The sequence below is a fragment of the Sebastes umbrosus genome, chromosome 21, assembly GCF_015220745.1.
Source record: "Sebastes umbrosus isolate fSebUmb1 chromosome 21, fSebUmb1.pri, whole genome shotgun sequence".
Lineage (NCBI taxonomy): Eukaryota > Metazoa > Chordata > Actinopteri > Perciformes > Sebastidae > Sebastes > Sebastes umbrosus.
The window spans coordinates 2063696-2083310 of NC_051289.1; the positions used below are offsets into that span (position 1 = coordinate 2063696).

Sequence of the window (19615 nt, forward strand, 5' to 3'; positions counted from 1 at the left end):
TTTATGTCTCTGTCTGATCTCATGTTAAGGTGTGAAATTCCATATTGGGAGGAAAAAAAACACCACTTGTGAACAATTTAACTACCTGAAAAGAACAGATGACTTCATCCACAAAAACTATATTTGAGAGCAAAAGACCTTCAGCTGACTTCTGAACTTTTAGGGTGCTGCAAGTAGAATTTAACAAACAAAACAAAACATGCGTCCTAAGTGATCCGAACACAAGTGGACAGCTCTAAGGACGTCTGTTCGCACACTAGAATGCGTCTCCAGTGACCACTTGTGATCCGATCTCACTTCCCCGCTCCATATGTAAATAAACATGTAGTAAACACACGGCTACTACAGAAGACGTTGTGACGTAACATTACAGGAATGTCAGTAGTAATATCCTACATATTCATGAATTCTAGTACATATTATTAACATCAAAATAAAAAGTTATTGTACTGGCCGACATAACACACAGTAGAGCACAGAAGCCGTTTCCATGCTTGGAAACAGACAAGCGCTCGCGTCTGCCTTTTTTCTGAATTTTTTTGGAAATTTTTCAGATTTTATTTCAGATATTTTTCGGATTTTGAACGGACATTTTTTAACTTTTTTTTTTGGACATCTTTCGGATTTTTTTCGTGCATTTTTCGTACATATTTTTAGACATTTTTCAGACCGTTTTTGGAATTTTTCGGCCTTTTTTGGACATATTTTCACACATTTTTCAGCCCTTTTCCTGACATTTTTGGCAATTTTTGGCCTTTCCACGGACATTTTTACAGATATTTTTTTAAATATTTTACAGTCAATTTTCGAACATGTTTTTCGGTTTGTTTTCGCATTTTTCAGGCATATTTTTGGACCATTTTTTAAAAACATTTTTCGTGTATTTTTCCTACATATTTTTTGAAATTTTTGGCAATTCTTGGCCTTTTTATCGGCCTGTTTTCTAACATTTTTACAGATATTTTTCAGACATTTTTCGTAAATCTTTTTGGAATTTTTTTCCAACATTTATAAGCCTTTTTCCAAACATATTTCAGAATTCTTTCAGACATTTTTCTGATTTTTTCCATCTGTCTGTCTATTCACATGAAGAGCGCAGTGACTACTAGCGGATCCCAGCGGGATGTCAGTAGAGTAGGCGGTCCTTAATGTGGCCCAGGACACATTAACTACACACTGCTAAAAGAATGTAGCCACATGTGGCCCAGACCACCTCTGAATGTGGTCTGAAAGATCCGATCTCAATGCGTCCTCAATGCGTCTTGAGTGCGTTCACACCTGTACTTAGAGCTGTCCACCTGTGATCTGATCACTGAGGATGCATTTTAATACCAGGTCTGAACAGGGCCTGTGACTTAATCTGCAAAAAAACAAGAACTCAAGTAAAAATCGCAAACTTCTGTCTCGAAGTAATGTCGAATAGAGTATTTCTGCATGAATTTCTGCTCTCAACAGTCAATTTAACTTCTAATACATATCTCAATGTAGATTATTTATAATAATGGTTGGATTTAGAAGACATTAAGGCATAATTAGAGGTCAGATAGGTCGTGGGGGATATTTACAGAGCTCTACCTGGTAGCCCAACACAGATGACGGTGAACAGGAAACCTTCAGAGATACAATGTCCTTGTTTTTCTACAGTTTATGGGTTAATCTTCACTTATGGTAGATATCAGGTTTGTGGAGCCACTTCGGCTTGGTTCATCCTGTATCATGTCATCATTAGATCAAGTGATTGATTGGTAATCGATGATCTCTGCAGTGCCTTTTGTTACAGGATGCGTGATGAAGATTAAAAGACCTACATCTGAATATGAGTACTGAGTAAGAGGGGAATTTTCATCCTTGATTTGTTAACATTAATTCTTCACTCAATTTAAAACATTTTTTTTACTTTTATTTTTTACTGTTTACTTACTTATTATATTTTTAGTGTTTACTTTCTTATTTATGTACATCTTGTTTTGTTTTTTAACTGATTTCTCTTGTTTGTACTGTCCCCCTTTTCTGCTGTAAACCTGCAACATTTCCCCACTGTGGGACTAATAAAAGATTACCTTATCTTATCTTATCTTATCTCATCTAACTTGTGTACATTGACTAAAGTGGACTGAAAGAATAAGAAGAAGAAGAACAAGAAGAACAAGAAGATCTTCATGTCAAAGACAGTTTGTACCTTTCAGTGTAGCTTTCTTCAGGACTTTCATGGCGTACAGCTGACCGGCGTCTGGCCCCGTGACCTTCCTCACCAGAAACACCTAAAAAACACACAAAACAATCAATTTAAAATCAATCACTGATGTCTTTATTCATGTAATATAAGTGTGTGTGAAGAGTGTAATGTACTCTGTGGATGCTCAGTGGTGTCTCTGAGTATTAACGGGTGTATCAGAGAATGTGTGTGTGTGTTTGAGTTTGTTTTTCTAGGTCACACTTATGTGGATTAACATAAACATAAACACAAACACACACAAGGAGCCGAAAGCTGCAGGCTAATGTTCATTCATAAAGTCGATGATACTGAGCGGGCGAGCGTGGAGGACCCTCAGACCTGCCGTCTCCACAGCAACGGGCTCTCAAAAACACCCGCACAAGGGAAACATTACAGGGAATTGAGTGGAAATGAAACCCACGTTTACTCACACACTAAAGGCCCACTCACACACAAACACTGACAGCATATATATATATATATATATATAAATATATATAAAAACACACACACCTTGCCGAAGGAGCCTTGTCCCAGGACTTTACGAAGCTCGAACTGTCGCGGGTCGGCCCTCTCTGATCCCTCCTTCACAAGATGAGTGATGTTGATCTCCTTCATGGGCACGTCATCCTGTAACACACAACAACAACAACAACAGTGTCGTGATCATTATTACGGCCTGAAATTCACATTCTAGTGGATTAATTCACACTTTAATTTCTTGATATCGTTCAATTCTTACTGGTGACCCCTCAGAGGTGTCTAAGACCTCCTGGTTGTCAATATCTGAACCCATCGGCTATCAGTCTGATGACGATTTAGCCTCTGGGGGCAACAGTTTGTGCGTTTCAAATCACCAATAAATGGAGACATTAAATGGAGATTTTTTTAGCCTCAATAGACCAGAATGCATTGCAGGCACAAGACTCCAGTAACGGAAGTCTTAATGTATTTCTAATCTATTAACAATAGGCTCGTTCGAGATGAGCTGCGCCTCGCCTGGAAAGTAGACGAGATCAGGTGGCAGCAGCAGCAGCAGGGGGCGGAGAGAAAAAGCTACGTTCATGTCGGACAGTTTCCAGCCGTTTCGAGCAGAAAATAATTCACAGGAAGTCACAGAAAAAGTCACTTCCTGTTAGATCTGATCTGTAGGCCACTTGTAGTTTTCAGACCACGTTGGGATTTATTTATGTTTGTTTGTAATTATCTGTGGAAATGTGTGTGTGTCTGGCATCGGATTCTATCCTTTATTAATTTTATGTCCGCCTTGTAAAGCACATGGTGAGCACTCTTTTTGATAAGTGCTATATATAGATAACCTTCATAATTATAATAATTATTATTATCAACCACACAAGATGTGTTTGTTAACAGATGAAACCTTCATTACACAACATGAGACTGATACAATCTAGTGTTAAATATTACAATTACACAGAAAGTTCTGCGACACGTGGAGTTTGCTGTCAAAACTGAGAGCCAATCAGCTCTTTGATCAGGCGCGAGCCAGGCGTTTCCCATAATGCCCTGGGTCTTTACAGTCGGTGGAGAACAACTGTGGCGCCTGGCTCTAAAAACTGCGGCCGCCTCGATCTCGTGAGGTTATCGTTGTCCATTTATGCATGACGTCAGAGCAAGTCGGCATCAAGTCGGACACAAATCTAACCGCAAATCTAATCTAACAGCTGGATGGGGCAAGTTCAGAACATGTTCTCTGGGTTTTTAAAATGAAAGGCATTGTGGGAAATGCAGTTTATAAAACAGCAGGTGAATACCAAACATCCTAAAGAGCAGCAATGTTAGCATGGTTTTCCTTTCGTCCAGTCCCTCTTCACATCTCAGTGAATCACACAACAGGTTGAGAACAGGCTTCCCGAACGTTCGTCATCCTCTCAGTGGGAAATTACAAAACACACTCAAATGGGACACACACACACACACACACACACACACACACACACACAAACACATTGATGCACAGTTGTCATGGAGCCACCCCCGATACCTGCTTCCCGCTGTAGCTTGAGTGACTAATGACACCATACTGTGTGACTGTACTCAGTGACACCATCCCTCCTTCAAACTCTTTCTAAAGCCTGCTAGCTTCCCGCTTTGTTTACTCAGGATATTGATGCAAACAGGTAAACACATCCAGACTACAATTCCCATCATGCTCTCTGCTCTGCGCTCCCAAATCCATCCTCTTCTCTCTCTGTCTCACCCTTTTCCTCTTACTTCTATTGCGTCACTCTCTCCTCCCCTCCGTACCTGTAGTTCCCAGGTGGGCGACCTGCTGGCTGCAGGGTGTCCCAGTGCATTGTGGGTCCTGTAGTCCCGACTGCGGCTGAGGCTCTGTGGCGCTAACATGCTCCTGTGTATCGATTGCGAGGCTGCAGGATGGAGCCGGCAGCCGGGTGAACACTTCTCTCTCCTCCTCTCTTACTCTCTTGTCTACCTCTCTCTCCCACTTTCTCTCTCTCCCTCAGAGACAACCCTCCCTTGTTCCCTCCCTCCATTCCTCCCTCGTTCCCTCCTACTTTCTCGCTTTTTCTATCTTTATTTGAACCGTTCTCACCTCTCCTCTGTGGTTTGCACCTCTCTCTTTCTTCTTCTCTCCCTCTCTTCCTCAAGAAAAAAGGTCATAGACTGGAGTAGGAAAGGGTGCAGCCACGTCTGCAAATATTCAGATACTTTTCTAAAGTAAAAGGACCAATACCTTACTACAAAATACTTCATTATAAAAGTACAGAAGTGTTATCAGCAAAATGTACTTAAAGGGATAGTTCTGGTGTTTTGCAGTAGGGTTGTATAATGTACTTATCCATAGTCAGTGTATTACCTACAGTAGATGATGGTCGGTATGTAACATATTTTAGACACCTAAAAAAATCAGTTTAAGTGTACACTATATTTATATGTATTTTCGCGTGTTTACCTCGCCGTCAGACAGCCCTTTCTGACGGGGAACTGAAGCAGTTATCTACGCTCTCGTCAAAGCCACCAGACTCCATTGGAAAAAACAGTAATTTTAATCGCAGAACACGGGAGTCGCTGGTCTATGGCTGCCTCGATCGGTTAGTTTGTTTGTGTTATTGTGTGGCTTTGGTGAATCCGAACTAACCGTTGAAAAAAACCAAAGTCACTCAAAAAACAAAAACAAACTAACAGATTGAGGCGGCGGTAGACCATTAACTCCTGTGATCTGTGAGGCAAAATTACTGTTTTTTTCAATGGAGTCTGGTGGCTTTGGCGATAGCATAGATAAACGCTTCAGTTCGCCGTCGGAAACAGACTCAATAGCTGTCTGACAGCAAGGTAAAGACACTATTAGATAATTACTCTACTCTTAAAGCTCTTAAAGGGATGCCGAATTAAATCAAAATACACTAAAAAGCACCACAAAACACCTTAAGTCTCTATTAGATAACTATTCTACTCTTAAAGCTTGTATAAGAGCACCAAATTAGATTAAAATACACTAAAAGAAACACCATAATACACCTTAAAGTCACTATTGTATGATTACTCCACTTTTAAAGTATTTAAATAAGTACGTCATACAACCCCACTTCAAAACACCCAATTTGTACCTTTAAAGCATTGAAAGTAAAAGTAGTTATAGTGCAGAATTCCCCCTTTCAGTGCACTATATATTATTACACAGCACACTCAAAGGGGCCATTCTATAAAACAGGTATTATATTGGATTATTGTTGCGTCAGAGCGGGGCAAAGGTCTCCTCATTTCCTGTCGGCCTCTCCACTATACACACTATTAATGAAAGCTCTCCCTCTATATGTATAGTGGATTAAAAAGAGCAGTATTACCCTCTGAAATATAGTAAATACTACAGTTGTTAATCACAGTTATAGTTTCTTCATCCTCTCAGCTTGAGCTGGTTATCAAACTTTTTGGTGCCAAACAAAATGTGTTGAGTTTTGAAAGCTGGCATGTTGTTTAATGAGTCTTTGATCAGATCAGTTCCAGATTTAAATCACAATTTTGCCAATTTTAAACTTTAGGTTTTGTAGAAAAACATGTTCATATTTCTTAATGTACTGTATCAAAAACAGCCTCTTACTCTATATATATATACTCTACATATGCACACAAACATGTGATTCACTCTGCATGTCATCAGCACCGCCGAGTATGAAACATCACACCGCCGTATGTAAATGAGATTCCTCCTCCATCAGGACGAAGCCGCTGACGTTGAACGCAGCTTGACGCTGAACACAGTTCGACGCTGACTGAGAGCCGCATAATAAACATAAAGTTGGGATGCTGCTGACCGTTCTGAGCAAATCAGATCGTGAAATATTTGAAAAGATGAGGAGGTTAGGAATGATGAATTTTCATGTGTGTGTGTGTCTGAGTCAGACCACAGATGGAGGATCAGAGCCGGAGCGACAGGATGCTCATGTAGCACCTCTTAATCACACGGATTAAAACTGCAAGCCCCACACCTGTGCTCTGAACACACACATGCATGTATGCAAAATAACACATGCATATACACACCTGCATGCACCCCCCCACACACACACTTTACCTGCCTCTCTAACCTGTTATTATCCCTGTTAGCGTTTATTTCCATCTCATTTGTGCACAGTCGATATGGAAATATACACACAAACACAGCTTCTAACTCGACTCTTCCGCTGATAAATAAAGTACATTTTTTGTCTCATACACACCAAAAAAAATTGGCATATTGAATTGTGGTTGTGAGCTTTGGATTGGTCAGTAAATAGAAAACATAACGATAAGCTGAGCTTCTAGGTTTATTCTTGATCTTGGAAACACCTAAATTCAGGCTCTGTTCTGGAGCTTTTGATCGTATTATATCAGTTTCATCACCAGATGGAGTTTGCCCGGTTTGTCAGGGAATTGTAGATGCTCAAATTTCCTTTTTTCAATACATCAGATACACAGTAAGTCAGGAAAATTTGATTTATTTCAGTCACTTTTTCCAAATATGCTCATATTTCGTATGTCATATCACCCTGATATCTTTACTGGCAGGCTGAGTTACTAAAACAAACATAATCCGTGGTAATCAGCGGGGTTAACAGGTCTCCACTGAGCCAGCAGTTAACACAGCAGCCCTGCAACACTCCTCATCATCTGTCCACCATCACATCTAATTAAGAGGCTTCATGAGCAGCACAGTGAATCAGTGTGATGTTGTTCTGCACACAGCAGCAGACCTCCCCGTCGGACACATTACAGCCATCATATTAAATTAACATAAACTCTTTTAAATCTCTTTTAACTGCTGGTCAGACGGGGAAATCAACATGAGTTAGTACGTGTGTCTGACTGAAGGGAGATTTTATTATTATATATTTCTAAAGCTCGCTGCTGCTCCCAAATACTTTCAAGTACATTTTGCTGATAATACTCTTGTACTTGTACTTAAAGGTCCCATATCGTGCTCATTTCAGGTTCATACTTATATTTTGTGTTTCTATTAGAACATGTTTACATGCTGTAATGTTAAAAAAACCTTAATTTTCCTCATGCTGTCTGCCTGAATATACCTGTTTTCACCGTTTGTCTGAAACGCTCCGTTTTAGTGCTTTCAACGGAATTGCAGTGGAATTGCATTGCTAGGCAACAGTTTGGGTCCATGTTTACTTCCTGTCAGCTGATGTTATTTACATACACTGCAACAGGAAATAAACTGGGACACATTTAGAATGTTTATTTTTAAAGCCGTATAATGGTCTATATATATTGTATACATGTGACATCACAAATGGACAGAAATCCTGACGGCTTGTTTCAAACGCACAATTTCTGCACACAGGCTGTGTGTATTTCTGCGTATATTGAGCGTTTTGATAGTTTAACAGTATTTATATAACACTTAAACCTGCTTTATAATATAAAAGACATGAAAATCTCACTTTTTACAACATGGGACCTTTAAGTAACATTTTGAATTAGGGCTGCATGATTTTGAAAAAATATTAAATTTTGATGATTTGTGATATTAGAGGGAATGATAATTTTTATTTCATTATTCTTCTTTTCATTGAAAAACATATTAAAATGATTATGGTGGGGATTTTTGCGGGGATATGTAGCAAACAACGATGTTTTAGAATATGATGTGCAGGCCAGGACATCTCCGCAGCACCACAACATGTAATTTAAAACGCTATTTTGATATTTATTACAATTTCCTCCTCATCCTACATTTTAAAATGGCAGTAGGCCATATTGCAATTTCAATAAAATTTCGATTGATTGTGCAGCCCTGTTTTGAATGTAGGACTTTTACTTGTAACGGAGTATGTTGAGGTATCTATACGGTATTTATACTTTTACTTAAATAGAATCTGAATACTACTTCCACTAATGGATTTTGTTAATACCACCCAGTCCAAGCCAGTACAGCAGAGTCTGCTTAATGGTGAATATCTTAGGACACGTCAGTGTTGGAGAGGATGAGGGTAGAGGTAACATGAAACTCCCCTCACTACCCACACACACAACTACACACACACACACACACACACACACACACACACACACACTGACCATATCTATATCACAAATACACTAGCGTGTTGTCACTTTGGACAATGTTTATGGTACTTTTCTATAACTCATAGCCGGCCCCAAATTTAAAAAATATTTAGTTGATTTATCAATTAACAGAAAATTAATTGGTAACAATTTTATTAATTAATTTATTATTTTTTCACTCAAACAGGTTTCACGGTTTCAGCTTCACAAATGTGAAGATTTGCAGCTTTTCCTTTTAATTATTTTAATAATTTTGCACAATTTTTTATAAACCAAACAATCAATTGATTAATGGAGAAAAACTTACATAATGTAAGTAAAGGATCTGGATACTTCCTTTAATACTGAATCTCCACCGACATTCATCTCACACTGAATTCACACCAGAGCAGCGGTTATTACACGGCTACTTACTTTAAGAAACCAATAATTTGACACAAAAAACAACCGACATCAGAACTGCGCCCATAGCAACGGTCTGTTATACATAGCAACGGTCTGTTATACATAGCAACGGTCTGTTGTACATAGCAACAGTCTGTTATACATAGCAACGGTCTGTTACACATAGCAACGGTCTGCTATAAAGAAATAACCGACTATAGAAAGCCATGATTGACCAATCAGAATCGAGTATTCAACAGAGTCGTAAAATAAGTTTTATATTCTGTCTGCCATGAGACCAGTAAAACCAGTTGGACCTACTGCTTTAAGTCGACATAGATAAGATGCACAAACATGGATAAACTACGTTGAAGTGACCCGAGCACCTCCACTCACACATTCATGACTACTCACAGTCATATTGGGGTGTTCTGGTCCACAACAGCCTAAAACTGTCCCCCCATTTTTCCTGGTTTGCTCCCAGCGGCCACTATCAAAGGTCGGGGCCGGTCGCTGGCGGCTGCCGTCTGTCCCGGCGAGCAGCAGAAGGCGACGGAGCGCCTTCAGCCGGCTCCTCAGCGCCCTGACGAGGCCGATGACTGCACACATACACTTGGCCGGATTGACCTCGGCCGTGCGGCGTGTCATCACTTAGTGAGCTTGAGTAGTTGTCTGGAGCAACGCCGTGGCAGCGAATGACTTGGACTGGGACGGGCAACAAGTGTGAGTCAGTGAGAGGGGATACCCAGAGGAAGAGGAGGGGAGAGAAGGGGGGGCAGATCCAAATTGAGATGGGAAGCGGGATCTCCCCCCCCACCCTCCTCCTCCACTAACATGCAGCTGTAACCTTCCACCCAGTGTTTCCATCAGGTGTCCTGGAGATCCGCGCTCACTCCACAGTCACATAACTCACCAACCAATGACTGAATACCACGAGGACAAGAACTCCCACTTCTATTTTCACACATTCACACTCAACTCACTCACGTTTTCACAACAACTTTCAACATGCAAATCAATTAATCTGACAGCCGATCTGTCAACCGACTGTGTGAAAGCAGTAAAAACAAAGATGAATTGTTTCCTCTCGGTACAGAAGAAGGTTGATTTCAGGGCTGCAATTTACAATTATTTTAATTTCTAATTAATCTGTTGATTATTTTTCAATTTAATCGAGTCATTGTTCAGTTTAAAGGATGTCAGAAAATTATGAAAATGCTGTCAAAAACCCAGAGATTTTCGATTATAATAATATTTTATACTGTATACAATATAATAAATCTTCACATTTTGAGAAGCTCAAACAAGATTTACATTTCTACTTACGGCTGGACGATATGACCAAAATGTTCTCGATATAGTTAATTTCATATATCTATATACTGTATATATATCATGATATAGCATGTTTTCTGGTAATTCAATAAATAAATATTCTATATATGAAATAACCACATGGTTTTGTATACTCTTCCTTGAATTAAATACTTGACAAATCAAAATAACTGAGTATTTTCTCATTTAATTACAAAATGATCAGGTTTTCTGAGAAATTGGAGTCAGTATGTGCTTATTATCAATTTAGACGACATAACTGTTTATCACGATATCTCGATATATGATTTCATTACAATATAATTCCATTGAAAGACGATTAATTATCATACTAATTTATCCCCCAGCCCTATATCTACTTTATAATTATTTTAATGTCAATTATTAAAAATAGTTGTTGACAGCACTAGTTGATTTATTTTAAGCATGTACACTACTTTTTGCAAAGCTTCCCTCGATTACTCTACATGCCTCATAATTGATAGATGTGACGACACAAAATGATGATTAATGAAGTGTCTAAAGTCCTTTAAACTAATTAATATACTTTAAGTTTGATAATACTTTCACGCTTTTACATAAGTAAAATTTAAAATGCAGGACTTTTAGTTGTAATAAAGTACTATAAGATTATAATATTTCTACTTTTATGTAAGTAAAGCCTCTGAATACCTCTTCCCCCGCTGGATTTGATCAGTACTAACCAGTCCAACTCAGTACAGTAGAGTCTGTTTACTGGTGAATATCTTAGGACACGTCAGTGTTGGAGAGGACGAGGGGAGAGGTAACGTGAATCCCCCAACTCTCCTCCCTGCCCACACACACACACAGAAGAAATGTTTGTAAGCAGCGTGTCTATTTCACAAATACATTAATGTGTTGTCATTTAATTATAATTAGAAAGAAACATAATTAGTTTAGCATTTTTACAAACGTGTGAAGAGTTTAGTCTGATATAATGCAGAATAAGGCTGGGCGATATGACGGTATATACCAGGGGTCAGCTGCCTTTATTACCATTGTTTGTATGGAAGTTACAAATAAAAGAAGAAAATAATCAAATGTGATGAAGTACGGTACGCCTATGGTTATTTTAAACCATTTCTTAATTGAATTTATAGAATAATTACTGTATCGTGATGTATAGAAATACTTGATAGAAGATTTTGGCCATACCGCCCAGCCCTAATGCAGAACATAATTAACTGATTTGGCTAAAAATGAAATTTTAAGTGCGATTCTGCGTACATTTGCAATTTCTTGATAAGCATTAATATTGTAAAAATACTGTTTTATACAATACTGTTGATTTTAATAAACAGATGTACTCATACAGTAGATCTATATGATCTTAGCTCTGATGCTAAATGTGTGTAGGCCCTTTCAAAAAGGCAATTCAAAGCTTTTTACGTAAAACAGAAAGGCCAGAAGAAGATACAGAAGCACATCAATAGGATTTTAAAAAGCCAGATAATTTGTGATAATTCTGCTAACAAATAGTCACACCATGATACAGACATACAGACATCAAACTGATAAACACAAGCTGACGCACAAGGCGACAAACTGTGACGCAAATCAAACAACCCCAAAACCCTCAGCCTGAGCCAGCACACTGGAACAGTCCAACACACTGGAACAGTTCAACACACTGAAACAGACACAATGAGAACGCAGACACTCGCCACCCGAAATCCTCCACCTGTTACAACCCCCCCCACCACCACCACCACCTCACACACACAAACACAATGTACACAATGCCAGTGTGGAGCGTCAACAGGATGCATGACATTTCTAGGATTACCTCCACCTGTTTGTCGCCTTCTCTGAGTGTGTGTACTGGTTTCCACCGACACACACACCAGTGAGGGCAAAAGACAAGGTGGAACTGGGCTGGACGTATAGATATCGACTCATACAAAGAGCACCGCAAGTTTATTTGTTAAAGCTTGACGGTCGTAGACTTGACAACACAGAGAAATGTCACGAACTCTGCAGCTCAACTGAGCATTTTCATGTCTTTAGACTCATAGTTTTTGGTTTTATGGCACATTTATGGTCCGATTCAGTCTCAGCGGTCTCAGGAAACAAGTTCTGATGAAATAGAAAGTAATGTTGTTATCTAAATAGTTTTCCTGTCGATCGACTTATCGGTGAATTGACTAATTGTTGGAGCTCTAGTTACATGTCATATGCACAACAATGACAGAGAAGCAGCCGTTGGTCGATCTCAGGCTCCTTCCAACAACGCTCATTAAATATGAATAAAAAGAAAATGAGAATTTCAAACATAAGATAATGCAGAAATTAAAATATATAAATATAAAATAACACAGTAGACTAGGTTTACAGTAATTGCATGACATGAGTGTGGCTTGAAAAGGAAGTGGCACTTGGCGGTGATGGATAGCAAGTGTGTGTGTGTGTGTGTGTGTGTGTGTGTGTGTGTGTGTGTGTGTGTGTGAGACAGGAAATGAGAGAAAAGTGACGCCACATTTCCAGCGTCACTTGCATATCCCTTATTAACTCTGCTAATAAAAATAGATTGCAAGTGGGACTTTGGAAATAATACCAACCAGACTGTTCTTATAGTTTTATCCCTATAGTGTGAATGTGAATGTGTGTGTGTGTGTGTGTGTGTGCACGTGTGTGTGAGACACTAAAAATCCTGTTAATATCAATCTTTTCTTCTTCTGTTGCTCTCAGTGTGAGTCGCTGTGGGTAAGAGAGCGTCAGCTAAACGCCTCAAATGTCAACGCAATGTAAATGTGTGTGTGTGAGTGCGTGTGTGTGCGTGTGTGTGTGTACGTGCGTGTGTGTGTGTAAATCTTCTCCATGGCAGCAGCTCTCACGGATTGAGCGAGCGGGATGCCATTCCAGACAATCTGTGCCCCCCCACCCCTCCCTAAGCCCGTTACGCAATCAAATTAACAGGCCGGATGGTCACCCCACACACACACACACACACACACACACACACACACACACAGTATATATATATATATATATACATACACACACACGTACTCACGCTTGGGATTTGTCAGGTTAGAGGCATAAAGTGCATTTCCGCTGGCCTTGCCTGAGGCTCAAATAACACACAAAGACACCCAGCTAACAGTCACCTGTCAGAGATCAGAGTCGGTTCAGCTGTAAAATGTTTTTATAAATAGTATTTAAAATCATCTGTTTAGCATTTAACTCTCCAAACACACAACCACACTAGATAAATATTAGAGTGTATGACACACACACAGAGAGATGTTTTTTTGCACTGTGACAGCAAACATGACCGAACAAAAGAAAAAGAGCTCCATCTACAGAAAGTCAAACAGCATCAACAGAAAAAACGAAGAAGACGTCACCCTGTCTGACTGTGACAGGTGATCTCTGGGAAATGTAGTGCAGCAGTGACAGACACTGATTACCTCTCATTCAGAAGAAAAAACCTAAATAACTTTAGCACTGTCGTCTAAGAATGACCAGACATGTTGGTCTTTTACTCCACTTTAATTGAACTTCTATCTTTATATTCTCTATTTATTTTCTATGTTTTAGACACTTGCATATTTGTAGGGCAGTCAAAGTTAATAAAAATGCGATAACGCAAATTTGTTTTAACGCCACTAATTTCTTTAACGCATTAACACAATTGATATTTTTTGGAAGTTGTAGCGGCTCACTTTTAAAGCTAGAGTGAAGATACTGGTATCATATGAAACAAAAAAAACCTTAATGATTCCATCGGTACCAACCATGTCATACTAGCTTGTCACCAACGCTCCAAACTTGCGCTATCATGTCCCATTTTCAAGAGGTCCCTTGACCTCTGACCTCCAGATGTGTGAATGTAAATGGGTTCTATGGGTACCCACGAGTCTCCCCTTTACAGACATGCCCACTTTATGATCATCACATGCAGTTTGGGGCAAGTCATAGTCAAGTCAGCACACTGACACACTGACAGCTGTTGTTGCCTGTTGGGCTGCAGTTTGACATGTTATGATTGGAGCATATTGTTTTATGCTAAATGCAGTACCTGTGAGGATTTCTGGGCAATATCTGTCATTGTTTTGTGTTGTTAATTGATTTACAATAATAAATATATACATACATTTGCATAAAGCAGCATATTTGCCCACTCCCATGTTGATAAGAGTATTAAATACTTGACAAATCTCCCTCTAAGGTTCATTTTGAACAGATAAAAAACTGTGTTTAATCGGCTGAGAGACCTAGTCACTACACAACACGTGACAACCGTCGCTACAAAACACTGCACCTTTATGTAGGCGTGTAATATTCACATCTCGGCGACACAAAACGTGACACTGACCCAGTTTCTTCCGGTGGACAGGCGGACTGTCTATTACACGCTTTGCCGTGAGACTGGGCTGACTAAAACACACAAAAAATACTACATAAAGCTAATTTTTAATATTGGCACCGTCTCTTTATCTTCTCATTACTTCAAACTCTGGATTTATACATATATTTTCAATTTAAATCATAGTTATCGTTATTTTCCAGGTGTAAGGTGGGTGGAAATCTGGATGCAACAAGAAAGAAATAAGAGAGAGAGAGAGAGAGAGAGTCATTTAATCTGAAAGACAACACACTAAAAAGAGACGGAGAAAATAAAGACGTAGAAGATGCAGGAGGATAAGTGATGGAGGAGAGAGAGGCGGATATGGCCGAACTTTATAGAACATAGAGAGGGAGAGAGAGAGAGCATTAAGTATAGATGAGGAGGAGCAGAGGGAGGACATCATCATTTATTCAAGAGCTGGCAAGACAAGATCCTCAATCACAGCTCTGCACACACACACACACACAGTATACAGTATATAGCAGCAGATGAAGGTGTGTGTGCCCTTCGTTACGCCGTTAACTGATCTATCAAGAAGTGCACAGAGGAGAAGATTCAGATCGAATAGATTCAGAGAAGTGGGAGGATTACTGGCGTGACGGACAGTTCACGGCTTCAAGGAGGGTCATGAAACTCTGCTGGTTGAATCATCAGCACAAAAGATCTGTTAGGAAATATCTGTTTTTAAGTCAAAAGGTACATGTGGACATAAAATAAACATGTTGAAACTAAAGGTTACACCTGATAAAACATTCAGCAGTTTACAGCTGATTCTGGGTCAGTTTTGTGTGATTTAGGTGTTTGATTTTGAGTTTTTTTTCCCCCAAATGCAACAACACAGAGGTCTCAGTTTTACAGCGGTGGAAGAAGTACTCTGATCCTTTACTTAAGGAAAGTAGAAATACTCCATTACATGTAAAACTCCTAAATTCATAATGTATCTTAAGTCATCAAAATGTACTTATATGTCTCCTTTCAAAGTGTTTTATTATTATTATAATATTATATTATTTTGTTTTATCACCAATGAATACATATATGAGCATTTTAATGTTCGTCAATGTGGAGACAATTTGAGATACTTTGTGTACTATTGGGTACTTCAGTGTGCAAGTCAGCACACTGACACACTGACAGCTTACAACAAATTACTTTACAACTCTTTATGAGATCAAGCAACAGACAGAGATAAAGAGAGAGAGACATTAACAGATAGTGAGAGACAGTAAAAGAGAGAGAGAGAGAGAGAGAGAAAGACACACACAGAGAGACAGAGAGAGAGAGAGACAGACAGAGAGACAGAGAGACGTATGAGGATGAAGGGGGACATCACTGAGTTTGAAAACTTTGTCGCCATGCCAACAGCGTTACCATGGTAATCTGTCCATAACACACACACACACACACACACACACACACACACACACACACACACACACACACACAATGATCTGTTGGACAGTAGAGCCACTGTCTGAGTCCATCCACCCTCTCTGTCTCTCTCTCTCTCTCCACCTTCCTGTCATCCTCTACCTCTCTCTCTCTCTGTCTCTCTCTCTCTCCACCTTCCTGTCATCCTCTACCTCTCTCTGTCTCTCTCTCTCTCTCCCTCTCTCTCCCCCTCCCCGTCTCCCCTTCCTCATTAGAGGAAATCAAAGTGCTTCATCTGTTGCCAGTCGAGTCTCTCTGATCAGGACGAGGGAGCCTCTTAATTACATCACTCACGCAGAAATATGCAACATGTGGGAGTGCACATTTTAAATCATCTTCTGAACCTGATTGCTGCAGAAAATCGCTTCAGTCACAACTCCATAACACAATTAGCAGCATCTCCGATTTCAATCAGGGACCAATTAACGGAGAGAGGCGTCATCAGGTGCTGAAACTAACAGGAAACATCACGACAGGAAACAAACAGAATACACTTATTATAACTTGACTTTTTCCCCACAGGCACAGTTTGCGTTGGTTCACTGAACCCCCTAGAAATGCATCTATATTTATTTTATAATAACATAGAACTAATAATTTATTATAATGATGAATAATATCGACCTTCCTGTGTCTTCTTATTGACAGAATAAGTTTCAAGATTCAAGTTTCAAGAGCTAAAATCAAGAGAAGAGTGAGAGAGGCTCGTAGCGTGTCGCCATCAGTCGGCGCCATATCTCTGGTTTCTCCTGCCAGAAACCAATAAGATAAGAAAATAGATTTGTGGTATTTTTATTTACTTATAGCCTAATAACATTGGACGCTCTCTGTCCACACACCGTTAAATATGCACTTCTGTTACGCCATGTAAACAAACCAGGTACCGATCAGCTGTGCCGTCGAGATCAGACTAGAGACGTAACCTCTTAAAAGATGGATTAGTAGCGTCCTACTCTTCCGTTTTATACTGCGCCATTTACTGAAAATGACTAAGTAAACTTTCAAGCGATCTCCCTCCAGCAATACAATATTTTGTTCATGTTTAGAAATCTTTTGGAATCAATATGTTTTGTGTGTTTATTTAGTACAATTTTATGGAAAACAAAATTCAGATTTTTATTTTTTAACACTTTATTGATTTACATACCCTTTTAGCTTAGGTTGTACAGATTTTAGGGGTATGAAAGACTTGAAGATTATTTTCTTTATTAACTGATTAATTGTTTTGTGTATAAATAGTCAGAAAATTGTGGAAAAAAAGCCCATCACAATTTTCCCAACATTTTCAAATTGCTTGTTTATCTGATCAACAGTCCAAAACTTCAACGTATTTAATTTACAATGATAAAAGACTAGGAAAAACAGTAAATATTCACATTTGAGAAGCCACAAACACTTAATTTTTTTGCGTTTTTGCTTTAGTAAACAATCAATTTTCTGTCCATCAATTCTGGGAGATTTACCACCTCATCTAAACAGTTTCCAGTGGGGGGGAAACCTTGAATTATAATCATTTCAAAGTGCATAACACTTGTTTAGTTGTATTAAAACAGTCCCTGAACATGCAGAGCACCACTTAAATGCACCACTTAAATGCCAACTGGTGGCATTTCTGAAGAGCTAAAAATGACAATAAAGCCTTTAGCTCGCAACAGCAGAAAATAAGCGATGGTTTAAAGGAGTTCAAACAGGATTATTTTACTCTATTGCCAAAGCAAAGTTACATGTCTGCTCACAACACCCTGCTAGACCTGAAGCACACACACAGACTCCAAAAACAATACAAACAGACGGAGACTATGAGGATGCCAGAGAGAGAGAGGGTGAATCACAACCAACCCAACGAAACAAACAACGACAGCCACGACAATCTGTGATAACAGTCTGCATCTCTGCATGGTGTGGTAACTGTACCTGAAACGGCCGGTTCATGATGTGAAATAAAAGTGTCTTCATCTCGCTCCTCTCCTGTCACAACGCCGTCACAAACTGATTAATGGACAGACTTATTATACAGCACCCAGCGCCGAGGGAAACACACACACACACACACACACACACACAGGAAGGCCCTCCAGCTGTTCACCACGGCGATTAAAGCATGTCCTGTCATTGTTTCCCCTGGCAACAACATCTGCACAGGAAGGCACACATCTGTCCTTGAAGCCCCCCTCCCGCTAACACATGTCACTGTCGGGACAGGCAGGAAGGCACATGACAAACTTTAAAACTTCTTCTTCTTCTGTTGTGAAGCATCGTATATAATAAATGTTGTTTAGTAGCAGGGAGCCTGCAGGGGGTCGTGGTGCTGTGATTTCCCACAGGTCTCTGAATGCATCATCTGTGTCATCAACACAACACACTAATGTAATTATGTGATGAAGGTGAGCACAACTAAACAAAACATGTCTGCAGAGGAGAGGAGAGGTTAGGAGAGGAGAGGACGCAAAGGAAGAGTAGAGGAGAGAGGAGAGGAGAGGAAGCAAAGGAGAGGAGAGGAGAGGAGAGGAAGCAAAGGAAGAGGAAAGGAAAGAGGAAAGGAGAGGAGAGGAGAGGAGAAGAGAGGAGAGGAGAAGAGAGAGGAAAGGAGAAGAGGAGAGGAGAAGGGAGGAGGGGAGAGGAGAGGAATCAAAGGAAGAGGAAAGGAAAGAGGAAAGGAAAGAGGAGAGGAGAGGAGGAGAGGAGAGGAAGCAAAGGAGAGGAGATGAGAGGAGAGGAGAGGAGAGGAGAGGAGAGGAGGAGAGAGGAGAGGATAGGAGAGGAGAGGAGGCAAAGGAGAGGAGAGGAGAGGAGGCAAAGGAAGAGAAAAGGAAAGAGGAGAGGAGAGGAATAGAACATGGAGAGAGAAGAAGAGGAAACTAGAGGAAAGGAAGGAAACAAAACAAAAGGTCATGATAAATCAAAGGGAACATGAAAATATAAATAAAAGTGTGAGTGCTGATCCTGAGACGAGAGGGAAGACCAGAGACAGTCTGACATGAAATTCCACAGGAGTCAGAGAGGAAGAGGAGGAGCAGGAGGAGGAGGAGGAGGAGGAGGATGAGGAGGAGGAAGAGGAGGAAGAAGAGGAGGAGGAGGAGGGATGGAAATGAGACGAGACTTTTGTTTCGAGTCTCTGTGTCAAATTCCATCTCAGGTCAGGTAGTCGTTCAAGTGGGGGAGGGTCTCCTCTCGTCTTCCTCTCTCTCTCTCTATCCTACATCTTCTTCCTCTCCTTCATTCCTCTCATTAACATACAGGGAAACTCCCATACATCAGTCACTCCCTCCTCCTCCTCCTCTTCCTCCTCTTCCTTCTCTAAGGAAACTCCCTGAGCGACTCTCTCTCTCTCTCTCTCT

At 40.0% G+C, this 19615-nt stretch overlaps 1 protein-coding gene across 3 annotated transcripts in view; it reads right to left on the minus strand.

Moving 5' to 3' along the window:
- rps6ka3b (ribosomal protein S6 kinase, polypeptide 3b) overlaps nucleotides 1-19615 on the minus strand; it is a 50425-nt gene that overhangs the window by 12657 nt on the left and 18153 nt on the right. For 2 of the 3 annotated variants that reach the window (XM_037756342.1, XM_037756341.1), the window contains exons 3-4: nucleotides 2729-2845; nucleotides 2180-2261 (exon numbers count right to left, since the gene is read on the minus strand). In XM_037756342.1, coding sequence (XP_037612270.1) covers nucleotides 2180-2261; nucleotides 2729-2845 — 199 coding nt within the window. Of the gene's footprint in view, nucleotides 1-2179; nucleotides 2262-2728; nucleotides 2846-18191; nucleotides 18316-19615 lie in introns of those variants that run through there. The other variant, XM_037756343.1, reaches the window with a different exon arrangement.